This window comes from Canis lupus, chromosome 5, assembly GCF_003254725.2.
Source record: "Canis lupus dingo isolate Sandy chromosome 5, ASM325472v2, whole genome shotgun sequence".
Taxonomy (NCBI): Eukaryota; Metazoa; Chordata; class Mammalia; order Carnivora; family Canidae; genus Canis; species Canis lupus.
The window spans coordinates 21610539-21633506 of NC_064247.1; the positions used below are offsets into that span (position 1 = coordinate 21610539).

At 41.7% G+C, this 22968-nt stretch overlaps 2 protein-coding genes and 1 long non-coding RNA gene across 4 annotated transcripts in view; 2 read left to right on the forward strand and 1 right to left on the reverse strand.

Moving 5' to 3' along the window:
- BTG4 (BTG anti-proliferation factor 4) overlaps positions 1 to 8553 on the forward strand; it is a 33998-nt gene extending 25445 nt beyond the window's left edge. The window contains exon 6 of the mRNA XM_035716515.2: positions 8412 to 8553. Within this exon, the coding sequence (XP_035572408.1) occupies positions 8412 to 8421 (10 nt within the window). The 3' untranslated portion in view covers positions 8422 to 8553. The remainder of the gene's footprint in view (positions 1 to 8411) is intronic.
- Positions 1214 to 20835, reverse strand: LOC125755028 (uncharacterized). Of its 2 annotated transcripts, XM_049109471.1 has the most exons (10): positions 20548 to 20750; positions 20226 to 20354; positions 19898 to 20090; positions 18769 to 18891; positions 16605 to 16756; positions 8451 to 8537; positions 6592 to 6738; positions 5973 to 6170; positions 2893 to 3015; positions 1214 to 2239 (listed from the first exon to the last, which is right to left on the reverse strand). In XM_049109471.1, exons 1-10 carry the CDS (start codon positions 20698 to 20700, stop codon positions 2144 to 2146), a joined length of 1401 nt encoding a protein of 466 aa, XP_048965428.1. In that variant the 5' UTR covers positions 20701 to 20750; the 3' UTR covers positions 1214 to 2143. The 2 variants fall into 2 exon arrangements, with proteins under 2 accessions (XP_048965428.1, XP_048965429.1); XM_049109472.1 differs by lacking the exons at positions 5973 to 6170; positions 6592 to 6738 and having other exon boundaries at positions 20548 to 20835.
- On the forward strand, positions 8671 to 22192 carry LOC112671362 (uncharacterized). The gene is made up of 4 exons (XR_004815903.2): positions 8671 to 8862; positions 17233 to 17376; positions 19258 to 19367; positions 20424 to 22192. It is a non-coding gene; the product is annotated as an uncharacterized LOC112671362 (long non-coding RNA).
- The last annotated feature ends 776 nt before the right edge of the window (positions 22193 to 22968 follow it).

Here is a 22968-nt window from a genome sequence, read left to right on the forward strand (position 1 = left end):
GCTGAATTTGCTAATTAGTTATCATTCATCATCCACACACATAATGTTTGTCAAGTTCTCTTGACTAGCCTGTCTTTGTTGCTTTGCTTGAAAGACTCAAAAACAATTGTTATGTAAAAAGAATCCCTTCTGCTACTCATCTTGGAGTATAATGAAGAGAATTATCCATGTGAGAAGTAGCTTGAATTGCTGGCATTGGATTTGTCTTTTGAGTTGGCTTTTGATTTGAAGTTTGTATTTGAAAATAATATTTTGGGGATCCCTGGGTGGCGCAGCGGTTTGGCGCCTGCCTTTGGCCCAGGGCGCGGTCCTGGATATCCGGGATCGAGTCCCATGTCGGGCTCCCGGTGCATGGAGCCTGCTTCTCCCTCTGCCTGTGTCTCTGCCTCTCTCTTTCTCTCTCACTGTGTGCCTATCATAAAAAAAAAAAATAATAATAATAATAATAATATTTTGGCTTCCACTGAATTCATAGGATAGGTGTCTCTCTCCTGATCAAACACTCAAACTTGTTTCAGATGACTGAAAGTCACCTCATCTCTCTGAGGTGTTCCAACCAGAACTTCTGCAGTGAATTCTGTGTAGGCCACATGGCTTGTATCTTGTTGCCAGATCTCTAAATTCTCATTCTAGATCACCAAATATTGTGCAAATATATCTACTTTGTGTAACTCAGTAACAGACAATTTCAGATAAGTTAATCAGCCTGAGGGATCCCGGTGGCGCAGCGGTTTGGTGCCTGCCTTTGGCCCGGGGCGTGATCCTGGAGACCCTGGATGGAGTCCCATGTCTGGCTCCCTGCATGGAGCCTGCTTCTCCCTCTGCCTGTGTCTCTGCCTCTCTCTCTCTGTGTGACTATCATGCATAAATAAATAAAATCTTAAAAAAAAAAAAAAGTTAATCAGCCTGATAAATGACAATATATACAAATTTACATTTCTAGAAAGAGGTTGTCAGTATCTCTAAATAATGAATATTTTAATAAAATATGTGGTCTAATGATTTTTTAGTCACCTTAAATCATGTTATCCTCTGTACCAAATATTAACCCCTGTTACGTTATATATCCACCCCCAAGAATATAGTATACATTTATGTGATTTATACATCAATATTATAGGTACTACAAAATTCTCTTATCAACTTTATTAGATATCGTATTTCCAAATTTAACATCTTTTAAACATGCAGACTGAAATGAAATCACCCTAGACCTAAAAATAAAGCAGAAAAAGAAACATTATATGTTGTTCTTTTCATAAAAAGACAATCCACAGAATGAGGAAAAATAATTGCAGAAAAAAGAATTCCTACAAATCAATTATATAGAGAAGCCAATGAAAAATGAGCAAAATACTTGACTGGCACTTCTCAAGAGAAGGCATTCATATGGTGTATACACATAGGAAGGCTGGGTACCTTCAAGGGCCATTAGGAGAGTGCAAGTTAAAACCATGTACCCAGAAGAGTACATAAAATAAAAAAGATGGAACATACTAAGTTATGATAAAAATGGAGAGCCACCAGAACACTTACCCACTTGTATATACTCAGACAATCACTTGGGAATTCTGGTTGGTAGTATCTGTTAAAGTGGGAAATATTTACCCCTTAGGACCCAAGATTTCCAGTTCTAAGTAATACCTGATTTGGTACAGCCACAGAAAGGTGCATAAGGCTATTTGTAGTAACCCCAAACTGGAAAATACCCACAGGCACATTAGTGGTGGAAAGAATAAATGTTGATATATCCATACAACGGAATGTTTTATAGCAAAGGGAATCCACAAACTATAACCACATGCAACAATATGGATGCACCTCACAAACATGATTCTGAGCAAAATAAATAAACAAGTAATACATAATTTATGATTTCTATGTATGTGAAATTCACGAACAAAAACAGTTTATGATGTCTGAAGTCAAGATAGTAGTTATTCTTGGGGGACAGATGCCTGGATGGAGGGGACATAAGGGGCTTCTGGGAAGCTGGTGAGGTTGTCTTTCTTGATGTTGGTTACATGGAAATGTTCACTTTGGACAACTCATGAGGAGTGCATTTTATGATATGTGCACTTTTAAAAGATGTGTTATATTTTAATGAAGTTTTAAAGGTGATTTTCACATGGATGATAACTTTTCATAAAGTGGACTGGGGTCCAGGGCTGAAGTCAATGTTGTTATTTCTCCAGGTTGCTAGTTTTTGATCTTGATCTTGACATGTAAGGTCACCACTCTGCAAGAGAAAAATGAAGGTATTTGGGGGTTTTCTCTTTGCTAATTTACCCATATACCTTACAAAATATTAGTGTTGGTCATTTGGAACCAAAATATTTGTTGGTTTTTAAAGATACTTTTTTTTTTTTTTTTTTTTTTAAATAGGCTCCATGCTCAAAGTGAGGCTTAAATCCTAACCCTGAGATCAAGCGTCACATGCTCTACCAACTGAACCAGCCAGGCACTGCTAAAGATATAACATTTTACATGCTAATGATAAAAAACGAACAACCTTTTATACAATAGCAGCAGGTACCATAACAAAAGAAACCCTGGATGAGAAGGCAAGGGGACCCAGTTCTAGTTACTTCTTCTTGCCCTCTTCCAGCTGGGTGAATGGGAGCAAGTCTGAGTCTCAGTTCCTGCTTTCTGGGGTTAATGCTTTACCTACCCCGAAGGTAACTCTGAGATCTAAGATCTACCGTCTCCTGTACTGGGAGAACTCTTAAATACAGTGACTGATGATGTGCTTTTCTTACCACCATTAATTTCCAGTCCTTTGTTCTGCTGACATGTTCAATTACAAATGTGGCTACAAACACACAATAAAATGTTTCAAGGTGCAGAGCAAAGTAAAATCTTAATGCCGTATAGATTGTAAGGGCATCTCACCTTCTCTTGGTCCTCATGCTTATCTCTTGGTTTTCTTGGGATCTGTTGTTCTGCAGTGAGGAGGGTTTTTAGAAAATGTTCCATATTGGTGAAGAGGAGAAGATCCATGTTTCTCTTAATATACTGTGGAGAGCGTGGAGGATAGAGTTAATACCTTTGCTCCCATTTCTTTTAAGTATTCCTGAATCTTCTTAGCCAGACTGGACCAGAGCATAGTACATACAATTCTGCCTTTAAAATAAAAGTGAGACCTCTGCATAGATGGTGGCTGATAGAGGACTAGCATCCAAACTCCACAACTACCTCTGTCTTGGGCAAGTTTTTAACACTTGTAAGCCTTGGTTTTCTCATCTGTAAGTTAGGAATAAAAGTAGTAACTACCTTATAAGGGCATGGGGAAGATTAAACAAGATGATGCACATAAAACTCTCAGCAGAGCAGCTGGCACATGGCAAGTACGTAATAATATCTGCCATGACCTGCCTTGTGTTTACCTCTGGTAGACTGGAATATTTCAGTATATGGCATCAAGGGTCCATACAAACCCATTCGTTTATATGGTAAATACACTTGAAAGCCTACTTATGAGCCTGGCAGGGGGGCTTTATCAGGAAACAAAACAGACAAACATCTCTGCCCTCATGGAAGAGAAGTAATAAATAAGCCTAAGTAGGAAAATTGTGTAGTACATTAGGAAGTGATACAGGAGAGAGAAAAGCAGAGCAGGGTAAGGAAAAGCTGAAACGCAGGAGAGTAGAGGGTTGCAAATGGAGATGGGCTAGTGGAAGCAGGCCTCAGGGAGGAGGTGGCACTAGAACAGGAACATGGAGGAGGTAGGGGAGTTAGACATGCTCTAACTCCTTAGACCAGGTTTCTCAACCTCAGCACTACTGACATTCTGGGGTGGCTAAGATTTTTGTCCTATGCATGTGGGCTGTTTAGTGGCATCCCTGGCTTCTATCACTAGTTGACAGTAATAGCCCCTTACTTGGAGCAGGACCATGGAAAATGTCCTGTGGGGGGTAAAATGACTCCTGGTTGAGAACCCCTGCCATTGCAGGCAGAGGGGAGTGCACACTTGGTGTGTCTGAAGAACAGCAAAGAGGAAAGCATGGTTGGAGATGAGTGACCAAGGGGAAGAGTGGCAGGTGAGGGAGACAAGGGGACTTGACTTCCTTAGCTTTGACTCTAAGTGAAATGAGGAGCCCCAGCAGGATTTTGAACAGATCCATTTTCACTTGAAAAGGATCACTCTGACCAATGCGCCTAGAATAGACCAGGAAGGAAGAATAGACTGAGGAGAGGTGAGGTTGGAATAGGGGGGCCAGTTAGTAAGTATTACAGTAACCCAGGTGAGATGACATGCGCTCACACCAGGCTGGTAGCACTGTAGGCAATGAGACGTGGTCACATTATGGATATACTCTGAAAGTAGAGCAACAGGATTTCCTGATGGATTGGTTATGAGGTGTTTGCAACAGAGAGGTTTCAAGGAAAACTTTGGCTTGAGAAACCAGAAGAATATAGTTGCCATTAACTGAGATAGGGAAGGTTTCACATAGAAGAGGTTTGGATAGAAGATGGGTGTGGGTATGTTGAGTTTGAGATGCTTCTTAGACCTGCAGGTGGAGGTGGCTAGTTAAGCAGTTGAGTTCATGAGTTCAGTTAGAGAGTTGGGTGGGGCTGGAGATAAAATTTGAGAGTCCTTGACCAACAGATAGGGTTTTAGCTAGAAGATGGGATGAAATCCCCAAGGGGAGCGAATATAGACAGAGAAGAGAAGAAGACAAGACTGGACCCTGGCCCTCCAACATGAAGAGGCCAGGGAGAAAAAGCAGGATCAGCAAGGGAGACTGAGAAGGAACAGCCACACAGGTGGGGGAAAGCCAGAGGACTCTGGTATCCTGGGGCCCAAATACAGACTGTACTGAGGAGGAGAAAGTGAGCAGATATGTCCGATGCTGCTGTCGGATCAGGAGAGAGACCTGAGCATTTTCTGGGGTCTGTGAGGGCTGAAGTGTGACTGAATCTGGTGTCTGGATGTTCACCCCCAATGACCACACAATAAATCTCTGACTTGGTAACTAATGGAGACCTGATCAGAGACAGGTGTTTATGGAAATACACTGAGGAGTTAGGAGATCTAGAATCTGATCTCAGATCTGCCACTACAAATAGCTTCATAATTTGGGGGCAATAGCTTATTCTTTTTTTAAATACAAAATGTGACTAAAAATATGTATGCTACCAAAAAAAAAAAAAGTATGCTCTCTACTGCAGGATTGCTGGCTGGATCAAATGAGACAATATATACATAAAAGTGCTTTGAAATTTATAGTTTTATATAAATGTTTAGAGAAAAGATGCTCTTGTTTATAACTCAAGAATGACTTGCTCTTTAATGGAGGATGACAATTTTAAGATCACAGATATTTTTAATAGTTAAAAAGCTGGATGATAGTATTCTTGTAAAAGTGCTTTAAATCGGGGGCACCTGGGTGGCTCAGTGGCTCAGCATGCCTTCGGGTCAGGTCATGACCCTGAGGTCATGGGATCAAGTCCCGCATGGGGCTCCCCCGTAGGGAGCCTGCTTTTCCCTCTGCTGGTGTCTCTGCCTCTCTCTGTGTCTCTCATGAATAAATAAATAAAAATATTTTTTAAAAAGTGCGTTAAATAGCATAATATTAAGAATATCATTGTCAGACCTGCACAGAAAACAGCACACTGCAGCTCAGTAAATAGGCTACCAACTTGGCATCTAAATTTAGTCACTGAGTCACCGTGAGTTTTATAGATGGAATTCTGTAAATTGATAATATGTTAGCAGGTCACGAGTTAACAAACCACGGAACCACGTTTGCAATCCTTGTAACTCAAAGAACCAATACACTCGGTCTGCCTTGTAGAATACAGGATTAAAAAAATATCTCATCAGAGGTGGTTTGAGAAGCAGGCTGAGTGTCAAGGCAGTGGGTCACCTGGGGAGGCCAGAAATATCTGAATATGGCAGACCCAGACATTTACTCTAGGAAGAAGTCAATTTTGAACTGACATGTGCCGTACCAGTTAAAGTTAGTTACCTCTTCTGATGACTCTGGTTCCAAGTGAGACTCACACTTCCTCTCAAGGAGTTTAGAGAGAAGATCCCTTCCTCCTTCAGAGATGGGCTGCTCTCCCAGCAAAGCAGCGCTTATGCTTTGGTCAAGCTTACCATCCCAGGAAATTGCTGACATTCGCAGTGTGGTAGCAAATGCTTCCCTGATATAAGACTGCAAGGCCTGGTCAAGGAAAAGGCAAGGGGGCCGCGTCAGTTCCATCCTACACAACTGCTAGTACAACTTCAAAATAGTACCTCAAAGAAAAATGGGGCTTGATGCTGATCATCTTCACTTGCCCTGACCATGGGTGAGGACTGTCACTCACCATTCTGGTGAGGCTCATGTAGCGTCAAGGAAGTAACCACAGAAAGCCATGAGGCCATTCTCGTAGGAAGACCACTTCTCTCTGAATTCCTACAGAGTGCTGCATGCATTTTGTTATATGCTGCCACGGGAAATTTGATCAGGAAAACTTCTTCCTGGCCAGGTAGTAGGAACCAGAGGCCAACAATGGGACCTAAGTAGCTTTGAAATGTTGCACAGCTTAAAGAATTTATTATTCTGGGGGAGAAGCAAAAGGCCCTGTGCATTTTATAAGTACCTTGTAAAATGACCTCAGAAAGGCAGGGTTTGAGTCCTGGTGGAAGTCCTTGGTGGCCACGTGGGCCAGGCAGTGGATCAGCAGCAGAATGAAACTTCCCACAGATGCCAAAGACTCTCTCCCAACAAACAGTGTGTTTTCAGCTCTCTGAGTAAAGGAGATACCCAAACACAGAAATGTCAACCTCAGGGAATGTTTCCACTACCTCTTTCTTTTCCTCACTTTATATGGTCTAAAATAACTTTTGGAATCATAAAGTCAGAGTCTCCCTGGGGTTAATGGAAATTTACTGAAGGAAAGATTCAGAGGTAGAGGGGAAAACTATCGCTTCAGTTCAGCTCCCTGAATAAATCACGTTCCCCATTTTTTGTTAACCCCATGGTACAGAAAATAAACTATTAGAAATTCAGAGTGAGGTTTCTCCGGCATCTCTGTTTTTTAAATCAATGTCCTCCAATCACTGTTTCCTTCAGCAGTGGTTCTCAAACTCTATCTGTGGATAAGAATCACAAGGGAGTGATTTTATCCTTGTTTTAGGGAAAACCCTGGTAAAACTTCCTATCACGCTCCCCAGGTGGTTGACCCACGAGGTCCATGAACCACAGTTTGAGAATTGGTGCCTTATAAGGCTCTCTGACTTTATCTTTCACGCCTTTATTCATGACAGACACACAGAAAGAGAGGCAGAGACATAAGCAGAGGGAGAAACAGGCTCCCGCAAGGAGTGCAATGTGGAACACCCTCTCAGACCCCGGGATCATGCCCTGAGCCGAAGGCAGATACTGAACCACTGAACCACTCAGGTGTCCCCATCCTATCTTGTCTAATTGATTTGAAATAACTCCCTTGTTCAGGCAATAGGTTGGTATGGAAAAGCATTAAGGATTTGGAGTCACAGACTCTGAGATCTGTCCCTGGAATGAGCTCTGGGTGGCAGCACAGAATGGTGACTAAAAAACGAGTTTGGTGTTTAAATACACCTGAACTTGAGTTTAAGCTCTTGCTAATACTGTGATCTTGGGAAAGTCAGTTGGCTTCAATAGGCCTCCATCTCCTAATTCGTAAAATGGGTGCAAGAGCACCCACCCTCTAGGGTTGGGTTGTTATAAGCTATAAATGACATAATGTGTGTAAGGCGCATGGCCAAGTGCCTGACACACAGTACTCAATGTGTCCTGAGTTAGCTTTCCCAACATTAAAATGGGATGAAATTAATAGACTTAATGAATTTAAATCTACTTAATAGATTGCTTTGATGATTAAGTGAAAGAAAACCTGGAGGGTACAATGTACGAGTAATTCTTGGTCTTATTAACCCCTAACAACCAACTAGTCAAGTGTGAACCATTTCTTAGTCCTCTAGCATTGGTTGGCAGTGCCCATCTCAAATCACTGTTTACCAATGAACTGCTGACAGCATTTAAGGTCTGTATACACTGGCTTCAGGCTACCACCAAGGCACTGTCAGTCCTACACATTTGAGGGACTGGAGGAACAGGAACAATGCCAATCCCTTTCTGTAGAAAGATGCTGACTACAGGATTTGCCGAAGCTGGAACCATGATTCTTATGGGAAACACCAGTCTGGAACCATCGACTTTGATGACAGAGATTCATTAATGGGCACAAAGCCATTATGATTCTCTGGGCACAAGCAGGGACATATTCATTTCACTAATTAGAGAAAGCTTTTACATGGTGACATTTATTATTCCTTACTAAATGACTTATTACCAAGGGAGATAAAGTATGTCAGGACTTGAGAGACAAAGATGTTTTATAACATTTGTTCTTTTTGCTTCTATCTCTTTGGATCCTAGAATTTTATAAACTCTCATCTGGGGCTGAATTTGCAGCACCTGATAGAAGAAGGAGCCTTGGAAGGCATTGTCTGAGGCTTCCATGGCAGGAAGACAAGAAGCAATCTGCAGGGTGATTTCAGGAGCCTGAAAAGAATAAGAAACAAATAAAACCAAAACCAAAACCCATCGTCTTGCTAAAAAAAATTCTCATGTGGCTCAGCTACATAGCACCAACCAAATTAATGGCAAGTAAATGCATTTGAACATCAGTTTAAATTGTAACAGGATATGGAGATTCAGCACACACTATAGGGAAGTGGAAAGAGGATTTATGTGGTTGAGATTTATGCTAATTACAAGAAGTAATTTATTGCTTTTCTAAATAGAATGTGGCAGTCAGGCAAGGGGGCTCTCGAGCACGATGCCTGGGTCCTCGCCTCGCTCTACCCTTTTGGTCGTGGAATTTTGGGTAAGTTAACTCCATCTTGCTTTTATTTATTTTTATTTTTTTAAAGGAGTGATTTGAGGGAAACTTTTTTTTTTTTAAAGATTTTATTTATTTATTCATGAGAGACACAGAGAGAGAGGCAGAGACAGAGGCAGAGGGAGAAGTTGGCTCCCTGTGGGGAGCCTGATGCAGGACTCAGGACTCAGATCCTGGGATCACAGGATCATGCCCTGAGTGGAAGGCAATGCTCAACTGCTGAGCAGCCCAGGCATCCCCAATATCGCTTTTAAAATGAGAAGAAAATAGATATATGAGCCTGGGAAGATGGCAGAGTAGGAAAAGGATCCTAAGCTCATCTCGTCCCATTGATATACATAGCCACATAAGTAACTAACCCCCCAAATGACCCAAAGACTGGCAGGACAGATTCTTCACAGTTAATCATAGAGAGGAGGTCACATTGGAAAGGGTAGGAGGGCTGGAGAAATGGTCAGGAACCAAACCCCTGAGGGGGAGTTAACCATACATATCTGTTTGATTGCAGCCCCAGCAAAGGGCTGGAGCAGACATCTGATCTGACTGCTGATCCCGCCTACCAACAAAAACCTCACAAGGGGTAGTATAAGGAGACAGGCCCATAGTTCAGGTCACTGCAACCCTAAGAGAGGGACTGGGGACAAACATCTGGTCTCGGTATAGGCCCCACCAACAAAAGAAAGCCTCTCAGGAGACAACACAGGGAAAATAACTGCCCAAGGCGGTCCTAGACTGGCCTCTTAACAGCTCAGGGACCAAACCCTGCCCACAAAAAGTGGGCCATTACAGCTGCCTGGAGTGAAGGCAAACATGTCTCAGCCACAATATAGGGTACACAATACACACAGGAGACATCCTTGAAGCACCTGGTCTGGTGAACAGTGGACATTGTACTGTAGGGCATTACTGGAACTCTTCTTCATATGGCTGCTACTTTCTTTTTCTTTTTTTCCCCAGTAATATTTCCGTAAGATATAATTTCTTTTCTTCCTTTTTCCCCAAGTGTTTATTTAAATTTCAGTTAGTTAACATACAGTATAGTATTAGTTTTAGGTGTAGAATTTAGTAATTCATCACTTACATAAACACCCGGTACTCATCACAAATGCCCTCTTCCTTAATGCTCATCACCTATTTCACCATCCTCCAGCCACCTCCCCTCCAGTAACCATCAGTTTGTTCTCCATTGTTAAGAGTCTGTTTCTTGATTTGCCTTTCTTTTTTCCCCTATATTCATTTGTTTTGTTTCTTAAAAAAAAAAAAAAGATTTTATTTATTTATTCATGAGAGACACAGAGAGAGAAAGAGGCAGAGACACAGGCAGAGGGAGAAGCAGGCTCAATGCAGGAAGCCTGACGTGGGACTCGATCCAAGGTCTCCAGCATCATGCCCAGGGCTGAAGGTGGCACTGAAATGCTGAGCCACCCAGGCTGCCCAATTTGTTTGGGCTGCCAATTTGGCTTGCCCAATTCCACATATAAGTGAAATCATATGGTATTTATTTTTCTCTAACTTAATTTGCTTAGCATAATACTCTCTAGCTCCATTCACATCACTGCTAATGGCAAGATTTCAACCTTTTTAATGGCTGAATAATATCCTATTGTGTGTGTGTGTGTGTGTGTGTGTGTGTGTGTGTACACCACATCTTCTTTATCAATTCATTAGTCAATGGACATTTGGGCTCTTTCCATTATTTGGCTATTGTAGGTAGTGCTGTATAAACATTGGCATGCATGTATCTCTTTAAGTTAGTATTCTGGTATCCTTTGGGTAAATACCTAGTAGTGCAATTGCTAGATCCTAGGTAGTTCTATCTTTAACTTATTGAGGAACCTCCATACTGTTTTCTAGAATGGCTGCACCAGTTTATATTCACACCAACAGAGCATGAGGGTTCCCCTTTCTCCAAATCTTCACCAACACCTGTTGTTTGTGTTGTTAATTTTAGCCATTCTCACAGGTGTGAGATGATATCTCATTGTGGTTTTGATTTGCATTTCCCTTATGATGAGTGATGTTGAGCATTTTTCATGTGTCTGTTGGCCATCTGGATGTCATCTTTGGAGAAATGACTGTTCATGTCTTCAGCCTGTTATTTAATTGGATTATTTGGTTGTTGGGTGTTGAATTTTATAAGTTCTTTATATATTTTTGATACTAATCCTTTATCAGATATGTCATTTGCAAATATCTTCTATTCCATAGTTTGTGTTTTAGTTTTGTTGATTGTTTCCTTCACTGTGCAGAAGATTTTTATTTTGATGAAGTCCCAATAGTTTATTTTTGCTTTTGTTTCCCTTGCCTCAGTTAGTATGGCTGATGTCAAAGAGGTTGCTGCCTGTGTTCTCCTCAAGGATTTTGATGGTTTCCCACCTCATATTTGGATATTTCATCCATTTTGAATTTATATTTGTGAATGGTGTAAGGAAGTGGTTCAGTTTCATTCTTTTGCATTGCTGTTGTCTGGCTTTCTGAACATCATTTGTTGAAGAAGCTGTCCTTTTTCCACTGGACATTCTTTCCTGCTCTGTCAAAGATTAATTGACCACATGGTTGTGGGTTTATTTCTGGGATTTCCCTTCTGTTCCATTGATCTATGCACCTATTTTTGTGCCAGTACCAACTTATTTTGATCACTACAGCTTTGTAATTTAACTTGTAGTTTGGAATTATGATGCCTCTAGCTTTGCTTTGCTTTTTCAGGATTTCTCTGGCTATTTGGGGACTTTTGTGGCCCATAAAAATTTTAGGATTAGATGTTCTAGCTTTGTGAAAAATGCTGGTGATATTTTGATAGGGATTGCATTAATTAATACCCACCCACTACTCTCCAGAGCAGGAGACTTAGCTGACCTTCCTAATACATAGAAAGAAACACAGATTTAGACAAAATGAGGAGACAGAGGAATATGTCCCAAATGAAAGAATAGGACAAAATCACAGCAAAGAGCTCAATGAAATGAAGAAAAGCAACATGTCTGATAGAGAATTCAAAGTCCATAAAGATACTTACTGGACTTGAGAAAGGAGGAGTGGATCTCAGTGAGATCTTCAACAAAGAGATAGAAAGTATAAAAAAGAACTAATCAGAGATGAAGAACTCAATAGCTGAAATTAAAAATACACTGGAGGGAATTAACAGCAGATTAGAGGATACAAAAGAATAGTCAGTGAGCTGGAAGACAGAGTAATGAAAGCAACCAAGCTGAACAAGAAATTTTTTTAAAGGAATAATAAACAATGAGAATAGGTTAAAGGATCTCAGTGACACCATCACGTGTAATAACATTCCCACTACATGGATCCCAGAAGGAGAAGAGAATGAACAGGAGGCAGAAAACTTAGAAGAAATGACAGCTGAAAACTTTCCTAATCTGTGGAAGGAAACAGATACCCAGATCCAGGAGGCACAGAGAGCCCCCAACAAAATCAATCCAGGAAAGTTCACACGAAGACATATAATAATTAAAGTGGCAAGAAGTAGTAATAAACAGAACTTTAAAAGCAGCGAGAGAAAAGAAAACAATTACATACAAGAGAAACCTCATAAGGCCATAAACTGATTTTGCAGCAGAACTTTGCTGGCCAGAAGGCAGTGGTGGGATATATTCAAAGCCCTGAAAGGAAAAAACTTGCAACGAAGAATACTCTATCCAGTAAGACTATAATTCAGAATAGAAGGAAAGATAAAGAGTTTCCCAGAAAAACAAACGTAAAAGGAGTTCATTACCACTAAACCAGCCTTATGAGAAACATTAAAGGTAATTCTTTAAGTGGAAAGAAAAGGTGGAAAGAATTCTTTATTACACTGTAATCAGGTGTAATAAAATTAGGAAAGGAAAAAATTTCATACGTAAATAGAAACATAATAAAAGTAGATTAATCACTTATAAAATGGTATAGAATGTTTTTTGTTATTTTTTAATTTTAGAATTTAAATCATAAAAGCTAAATAACATGTTGCTAAACAATAAATGGGTCAACCAACACATCAAAGAAGAAATAAAAAATATATAGAGACAAATAAAAATGAAAGCACAATGGTCCCAAATCTTTGGGATGCAGCAAAAGCTGTTGTAAGAGGGAAGATTATAATAATACAGGCCTGGGGATCTCTGGGTGGCCCGGTGGTTTGGCACCTGCCTTTGGCCTAGGGCGCGATCCTGGAGTCCTGGGATCGAGTCCCAGGTCAGGCTCCCTACATGGAGCCTGCTTCCTCTGCCTGTGTCTCTGCCTCTCTCTCTCTCTCTCTCTGTGTCTATCATGAATAAATAAATAAATAAGTAAATAATCTTTAAAAAAAATACAGGCCTACCACAAGAAGCAAGAAGAATCTCAAGTAAACAACCTAACTTTATAACTAAAGGAACATGTAAAAGAAGAGCAAACAAAGCTCGAAGCTGGGAGAAATAAGGAAATAATAAATATTAGGATAGAAATAAATGAAATAGGGACTAAACAAGATCAATTAGAACAGAGCAATGAAACCAGGAGCTGGTTCTTTGAAAAGATAAACAAAATTGATAAACCTTTAGCCAGACTGAGAGAGAAGAAAGAGACAGAGAGAGTGGACTCAAATATATAAAATCAGAAATGAAGGAGAAATAACCACCAATATCACAGAAATACAAAGGATTATAAAAGGATATTATGAAAAAATATATGCCCACAAATTGGACAATCAGAAGAAATGGATAGATTCCTAGAGACATATAACTTTCCAAAACTGAATCAGGAAGAAATAGAAAATTTTGACAGACTGATTACTAGCAATAAAATTGAATCAGTAATTAAAAAAAACAAAACAAAAACAAACTCCCAACAAAGGTCCAAGACCAGATGGCTTCACAGGTGAATTCTACCGAACATTTAAATAAGAGTTAATATCTATTCTCAGACTATTCCAAAAGGTAGATGAGAAAGGAAAGCTTCCAAATTCAGTCTATGAGGCCAGCATTATCCTGATACCAATATCAGATAAAGACACTACAAAACCTCCCTACAAAACTATATGCCAATACTCTGATGAACATAGATGCAAAAATTCTCAACAAAATATTCGCAAACTGAATCCAATGATACATTAAAAAAAATCACTCACCATGATCAAGTGGGATTTATTCCAGGGATGCAACTGTGGTTCAATATTCACAAATCTATGAACATGATAGATCATATTAACAAAAGAAAGAATAAAAACTATATGATCATCTCAATAGTTGCAGAAAAAGCATTTGGCAAAGTACAACATTCATTCATGATAAATCCTCAACAAAGTAGGCTAGAGGGAATATAATAAAGGCCATATAGGAAAAACCCACAGCTAACATCATCAAATGGTGTTAAAACTGGGAACTTTTCCTGTAAGATCAGGAACTAGACAAGTATGTCTTCTCTCACCACTTTTATTCAACATAGCACTGGAAATCCTAGCCACAGCAACCAGACAAAAGAAGTAAAAGGCATCCCAATTGGTAAGGAAGAAGTAAAACTATTTACAGGTGTCATGTTTCTATATATGGAAAACCCTAAAGACACCACCAAAAAACTACTAGAACTGATAAATGAATTCAGTAAAGTCACAGAATACAAAATTAATGTACAGAAATGTGTTGCATTTCTAATAATTAAGTAACAGAAAGAGAAATTAAGAAAACAGTCCCATTTACAATTGTACCAAAAATAGTAAAATACTTAGGATAAACTTAACCAACAAGGTGAAAGACTTGTACTCTGAAAACTAAAAAACACTGATGAAGGAAAATTGAAGATGACACAAACAAATGGAAAGATAGTCCATGCTCATGGATTAGAACGATTATTTTTAAAATGTCCACACCACCCAAAGCAATCTACAAATTTAATGCAATTCTTGTCAAAATACCAATAGTATTTTTCACAGAGCGACACAAATAATTCTAAAATGTCAATGGGACCATAAGAAACTTCAAATAGCCAAAGCAATCTTGAGAAAGAAAAACAATGCTAGAAGTACCACAATTCCAGATTTCAAGATATACTATAAAGCTATAATAATCAAAATAGTATGGTACTGACACAAAAAGAGACACATACATAAATGGAACAGAATAGAGAGCCCAGAAATAAACCAATGCTTTTATGGTCAAGTAATCTATGACAAAAGAGGTAAGAATATACAATGGAAAAAAATATGGTCTCTTCAACAAATGGTGTTGGGAAAACTGGACAACTACATGTATATGAATGAAACTAGACCACTTTCTTGTACCATACATAAAAATAAACTCAAAATGGGCTAAAGATCTAAATGTGAAACCTGAAACCATAAAACTCCTAGTAGAAAACATAGGCAGTAATTTTTTTGATGTTGACTACAGAGACATTTTTCTTGTATGTCTCCTAGGGCAAGGGAAATAAAAGTAAAATCAAACTATTGGGACTATACAGAGTAACTGTGCACTTTTGCACAGTGAGTGAAGGAGTCATCAGCAAACAAAAGGCAACCTACTGAATGGGATAAGATATTTGCAGATGACATATTTGATAAGAGATTAATATTCAAAATATATTAAAAAATTCATTACAACTCAACACCAAAAAACCCCCCAAATAATCTGATTAAAAATGGACAGAGGACATGAATAGATGTTTCTCCAAATAAGACATCCAGATGGCCAGCAAACACATGAAAAGATACTTGACATCACTAATCAGGGAAATACAAATCAAAACCACATCTATCAGAATGGCTAAAATGAAAAAACATAAGAAGTAACAAGTGCTGACAAGGATGTGGAGAAAAAGGAATATTTGTGTACCACTGGTGGGAATGCAAACAAATGAGTAATCGTGGAAAGCAATATGGAGGTTCCTCAAGAAAATAAAAATAGAATTATCACAGGTCCTGTAATTCTACTACTGGATACTTATCCAAAGAAAATAATTTGAGAAAACATATGCACCCTTATGTTTACTGTAGCATTGTTGAAAATAGCCAAGATAATGAAGTAACCCAAGTGTCCATCAACAGATGACTGGATAGAAGAGATGTGGTATGCATATATATAGATATATAATGGAATATTAGTCACAAAAAAGAATGAAATCTTGCCATCTGAGACAACATGGAAAGACCTAGAGAGTATTATGTTAAGTGAAATAAGTCAGGCAAAGAAAGAAAAATACCATATAATTTCACTCATATGTGGAATTTAAGAAACAAATCAAACAAAGAAAAAAAGAGATAAACAAAAAATCCAGAGAACAAACTGGCAATTGCCAGAGGGGGAGGAGGAATGGAGGAAACAGGTAAAGGGGATTGAGAGTACACTTATCATAATGAGCACTGAATAACTTATAGAATTGTTGAATTATTATATTGTGCACTTGAAACTAATATAACACTGTATGTTAATTATACTTGAATAAAAAATGAGAAGAATTAATAGCATCTATGTCATAGAGTTTTGTCAAGATTAAATGAGTCAATTCATGCAAGTTATTAGAACATTTTCTGGCATTTATAAAGCACTTAATGGATTCTACTTACTATCATTTAGAGACTAGACTGTAGATTGGTAAAATAATTTCTATCAGTCCCCTAAAAAGAGAGACTAGTAAATTCCCATTCCAGCTGCTTAATCCTAACATATAACCACCACCTGAAAGACTCCTTCCTGGTCACCCTGGCCTTCTTGGCTGCACAATGACCGCTCCACGGAGAGGTCAGAAATTAGACTTACACGAAGCTCGGGGGTGAGGAGGTGCAGGATGGAGAGGCCGTACTGGTAAACCACAAACTCCCTGGCAGAAAGGTCTGTGGGTTGTACAGTGATAAGCTCTTCCTTCTGTATTATCTGAGGTTTTGGGTCTTCCTGCAAAGAGCTTTTTGGGGCTTTTGAGATCAAGAGAAAACAGTAACGATTTCACTAACTTTTCTGTCCGGTAATGATTTTTAATAAAAGCAAAAACACAATTCAGCTTAGGAAAAACCTATTTGTTTTGATTGATCCATCCAGCCATGCCCTATGCGCGTGTGCGTGCGCACAAACACACACACACACACACACACACATTGTGCCTCAGATGCTCCCGCCTGTTTTCATGGAAAAGTAAGTGAACCTCATTCAATAGGATTAGAGGTACCAGAACAAAAAAAAAAAATGAGGGTCTGGAAAAGATGGCAATCAATTTTCTTCTATTTTATGGGGTTGCTTGGAATACTAAAGGTAATATGTTCAGAACTGTGTCTGGCAAACAGTGAGTACTTGGTATATGTTAGCGGGATTAACATCATAATCTTACTTTCTCACAGAAGGAGGCCTTGGGTCTTTAATAAATATTTCATATTATCTTTTTATTCTTGATAAGACAATGAAAAAAAGCTTGGGTAGCACGGTATAGGAAACAAAGCTGAACTAGCAGCTGGAAGACCTGAGCTCTGGTCCCGGTTCTGGGAGACCCTGGGAAAGACACTTAACCTCTTCAAGCATCAGTTCTCTTATCTATAAAAAAGTAAGTTAATAATCTTTTGCTATCTTACAGAATTAGAGTTTGGGTGACCAGGTGTAAACAAGGCATTGCATATAAAATTGCTTTCCATATTATACAGTCAATACCATTGTGAGACAATGGAAGTTGAAGTGGTGAGAACCCACAATATTTCTGCCCACAATCTTCTTAGTTTCCTGCAAAGGGAGGTCCAATTAATACTAAGATTGGTCAAGTTCTGGGGTCAGCAAAACTTAGGCTTTGCTAGCCGAGAGGCAAAATTGGGGTTCATATTCAGTGTTCCCATCATCTTGGTAGATGCAGGGTATCACTATCCTGCAGTACCTTCCCTTGTTTCTTTGCAAGAAAGCAATCTGTCCTCTGGGCAACTCACCACAATATGTAGCCTGCACCCCCCTCTCAGCGCTGCATTTATCATGCTGAATAATTTTTCATGAGGGTCAGCGGGTTAAGAGCACAAGCTCTGGGGTTGAATTCCAGCTGAAGTCCTTGTTAGCAACATGATTTTTGACTACTTACTTGACCTATTTAGATGCTTTAGTTTCCTTGCCTATAAAATGAGTAAAAGTATCTACTTTCCTGGGTTGTTGTAAAGATTACATGAGCTAACACATCCAAAGACTGAGAATAGCACACCGACATGCCGCAAAGCACTCCATAAAAATGTTACTCTTCTTTTGACTCCCCCCCCGCCCAATCATTTACAAACATAAAACTATTCTTAGCTTGTGGGCCACATGAAGACAAAAAGAGCTGACTGGAGTTGGCCTGTGGGCCGTAGTTGGCTGACCTCTGGTCAAATTCAAGGATGTTTATGGAATTGTGCTGGCTAGTGGCCTGCATCATGGTCAACTGAAAGGCATACATTATTTCCTTTTAATCTTCTTCCATTTGGGAGGTAAGTGCATTGAAATAAATCTAAATCTTGAGGGCAAGGCCAGCTACCTTCTCTTTTGACTTCTAATGTCAAGGGGTAGTATTAGTTAAGTGATCTGGAGTCCCCTTTTGGGTCAAGGTCTTCCTATTCTTTGTCTCATCTACCTATCTCTTTGTGTCTCACACTTTTCCATTAATTCCTTGTAACATGCGGATGGCCAAGAAGGGGTAAAATCCCAAGGTTTAGATTCAGTGTTTAGTGGGAAAGCAGAGGGTCTTTAGGATTTCCCCTTTGAAATTGGTCAAGTTATTATTATAGTGAGACTTTGAGTCCTATTTGCTGTTCCTTATACGGAAAAGGCCCTTGGAGATCTTAAGTTGGATGTGGGGAGAAATGGATAATTGGTAGGTCAGGATTCTATCATCCCTAGCCCCGGGTGGGGGGGTGTCACACCACCAAAATCCTTCAGGGTACCATGATACTAGGTCCAGACAGAGATTACAAGGACAGGAGGTTACCTAGCTGGTGATGCACCTGTCCTTGCAATTCAGCTTCCTTCTTGTGGGCTTGGGACCAGATGTCTACTTTCCTCAGGGTAGCAAAGAGTAGTGAGGTCCACATGGTGTCAACTTTATCTGCATCTGAACAGAGGGGAAGAAGATAGTTGTTGGAGTAAGGACCCAGACATAGTATCAGATGGGACAGGTGGCTTGTAGGATGGCCCCCAGGGGTTTAACCGACTAAACCACCCAGACACTCCTAAATGTTTGTTGTTTTGAGCCATAGGATTTTCACATAGTTACACAGCAATATATAACTAATATGTATGGTTTCTTATATTGATCCCACCATGTTTATCCACACCCTTGTGTTATCCCTTCCCCTTGAATGTGGGTTGGATCTAGTAATTCATTTCTAATGAACAGAATATGGTACCAGTAATGAGATCAGGATACAAAAAGGCTGTGGCCTCCTTTCCCCCCGCCCCCTTCTCGCTTATTCTGAAGGAAGCCAGCTACCATATTGTGGGCTATCCCATGAAGTCCACGTGGCAAGGAATTGATGCCTCTGGCCAACAATCACAGGAAAGAATTTTGATTCCCCAGGAAATCTTGAGGTGAGTGCAGCTCTGGCCCGACACCTTGATGTAGTCTGTATGAGTCCCTGAGCCACAGGCCTCCAACTAAGCTGTACCCTGATTCTTGACTCACAGAAACTGTGGAATAATAAATGTTTGTTGTAGTTTTAAACCTTTTACTTTTATTTATTTACTTGAGAGAGACCGCATGTGCAAGCATACAAGTGGGGAGAGCAGTGGAGGCAGAAGGAGAAGTAGGCTCCCCACTGAGCAGGGAGCCCAACTCTGGGCTTGATCCCAGGACCTCAGGATCATGACCGGAGCTGAAGGCAATGCTTAACCGACTGAACCACCCAGACACCCCTAAATGTTTGTTGTTTTAAGCCACAGGATTTTCACATAGTTACACAGAGATATATAACTAATATGTTGGTTTCTCTATGTTCTTCCTAAAGAACCTACCATGGCCACACTCTTGTAGTGCCAGAAACCCTAACTGTAGTATTAGAACTCATCAAAACATCAGCATTAGCATCAGAAGGGGCTGTTGGGCCAATGACCAGCCTCACCTGTTCCCGGCCCCTGGGCCTCCAGGCCTGGGGCATGGCCCTGAGCTCCCATCAGCACTGTAGTGAGGCTCTTCAGGAAGGGGATCAACAGCGGGCAGGCAGCAGCTGGGTCCCAGAGAGAAGTAGTGATCATTCCATAGAATCTGTCTCCAGGGTAATTTTCCAAACATTCAGGGGAGCCTGAGGCAACAATCTAGGATAAGATAATCAGAACTTGGTTCCATGCATGGTTCCCAGCCTGTCCCACGCGGCTGCTTTGGGAGCTTCTCTCTGAAGCTCCCACTAAATCAGACACGCAGATCTCCTTGGCCAAGTGCATGGACGGTACCTGGGTGTGCAAGAGGTGGAGGCGGCTCAGCTCCCGTTGGTACTGCAAGTGACCAAGGGCCTGATCCAGAAAGCTCTGTCTCTTCCTTACCACCTCCTGAAACTCATCAGTGAGATGCTCTAGGTGGTCCTAGAGCACAGGAAATGAAATGCCCAGTTGAAAATGAAGCTCCTTTCTCTCCTTCTGCTTCCTTTGCAGCCCACCCACTGCTCCTTGGGCCGCCCTATTCCTGAATATCACATTGTCCTGAAGAATCACATGTGTTTACACAAGAGGATGTGCTCATTTCACAAGGGGCCCCTTACCAACCTCTGATCCTCACCTTGCTAGAACGGTTCCAGATCCGGGGGCTCTGACTCCTGCTCTTCTGTAGCCACATCTCCTCCTCCTGGCCCCGCAGCCAGCCCACTGCTTGCCTGAGTTTTTCCACTGTCTGTCCTAGACTCTCCAGGACATTCTGCATGGCTAGCATCATCTGTGCCTCCTGCTCCCACTCCTCTCTGTCTGCTGCAAAGGGCAGAGAAAAGAATCACATGACAGCAGCCACCTCTGGGGACAGGGAGAAGAAGAAAAGACAGGGTAGTTTATTGGAGCTGTGAGATCAGAGCCAGGGCCTGGCTGGGGGAGCCTGGGAGGGAAGGAGGGACTCCCCATGGGGCAGCTGTTGGACATGTCCCCACTCTCAGGAGATTTCTGCTCTGGGCCCTGGGCCCAGGGGCTGCTGTCCCACCTTGAGAGAGCAGGCCCCACTCTGGGCTGCTCTGCATGCTCAGGGCTCTGGCTCTCCTCTGGGACTCCCGCAGGCAGCAGGACTCCAGGGCTGCGCGGGCCTCCTCAGCGGCCCTCAGCTGCACAGGGCAGGAAGCACAAAAGAAAGGCCTCAGAGAGGGAGGCTGGAGCTCTGGGCTGCACCGCCTCACGGGGGCCCTGCCTCCTTCTCCTCTACCCTGAGACCCTCAGCGGTGGCCCGAGTCTAGGGCTTGGAGCCAGAACAATCTGGGGCTCAGTCTGTCCTGAGAAGGGTTCCATTTTTGCAGCCAGCGGGGGAGACAAAGGCCCCACGCTGCAGGAAAAAGCTGTGGAGTCTGGGTAAAGGGGTGGGTGGATGCGTGAGGAGGTGCCTCTGGGCCTCACCTGCTGCCGGGCATCTCCGCCTGGAATGGAGAGGAGCTCCCAGCTCAGGTGCCCCAGCTGTTCTGCTAGACGCCCCTCTTCCTGCTCCTGGTGGCACCAGTACTGCTCCCGGGCTCTCCGCTCCTGCTCTAGGGTATCCAGCTGCAACATCCAGCATGCTGGGGACTCATACACTTCTCCTCACCACCTGGGATGTGCCTGAATGTCCCTAGCGCTGCTTCTCCACACATGGGCCTCACTCAGCCTCGGGTGTCCACGGCTGAGCTTGGTGAGGCAGCTGACTTGGTTGTAGGTGGAGAACTAATGACCACGCTCCTTCTTCTAGCTCTCAGCCCCTGTCTCCCTCCTAACGCCTGGCCTCGCTCTGGAGTCACCTGGCACCCTGCTCCCACCTTCCTCCCGGGAGGCCAGGGCAGGCGGGCATGTGGCAGTGGGACATTGTTCTCATCCTCCCCCACATCACCTCTTCATACTCATCTGTGAAACTGTGAGTCGGGGCTAGAATTAAAAATGTCTTGGCTCCTAATGAGAATCTTTTACAACACATCCATCTTTGTTCCTGAAATGAACCGGGCTGAGAATGTATGGGAGGACCCTAAGTCATTTCCATTTTCCTGGAGACCTGCCAAGGGCTGAATTATTGCAATAACCTCCTGACGGGGCTTCCTGCTCTAGGCTGGCCCAGCTCCCATCTCTCCTCTGTACTGCTGCCAGAAGGAACTTTCTAGAATGCTGACTATATATACATATACACACACATAAAAATGTCTGGAAGGAGGTGTGCCAACCCCTTAATAGCGGCTGCATTTGGTGGGAGACTGGGGGCAAGGTGAGTAGTGTCTGGGCAGGGGGCTGCTGATGGTGAGAGGAATGGGAGGAGGGACCTTGTGCTTCTTCATTTACATACGTTAAAAAATGTAGGATTATGAGTAATTTATTTTCTTTTTGTATTGTGCCAAATTTTCCAAATTTAAAAAGTCTTAAAAATATTCATATCTGATCATATCACATGTCTACTTAGAATCCTTCAGTGGCTCTGCATGGCTTTCATGGTAAGCCACATTTCCGGGGCTCAGCCAGGAACAAATCTACCACGTGATTTGTTTCCTGCCTTCCTCGCTGGTCTTCCCTCACCCTTCTGCAACAGTTGTGGTCTCATGCTTGCCACCTTTTGCTGGCCCCTGAGGCCTCTTCTGACTTCTTCTGACTCAGGCCAGGTCTTAAACTTTTAGGGAAGCCTTCCTTGAGTCCTCTGCCATGTGATTTGGATGTCCCTCCTCTGGGCTCCCTTAACACCCTTATAAACCATGATCATGATTGGAACCCATGGCTGACCAGTTTCCTGAGGACAGGAGCCCTGTCTAGTTCTTTTGCATCTCAACACCTAACACAGTGCCTGGAACATAGAGGGTACTCAATACACACCTGCTGGATGAATGGAAAAAAGAATAAACTGAATAAACTGCTCCTACATACCAGATCAGGGTTTCTCACTCCCCGAGGTAGGGCCTCCAGTACTTGGACAATGGGCACCACCACTCCAACACAGGGATCTGTCCGGGCACCGATGACAGGACCAGGTTCCCCAGTCAAGGGGTCTATGGCTTGA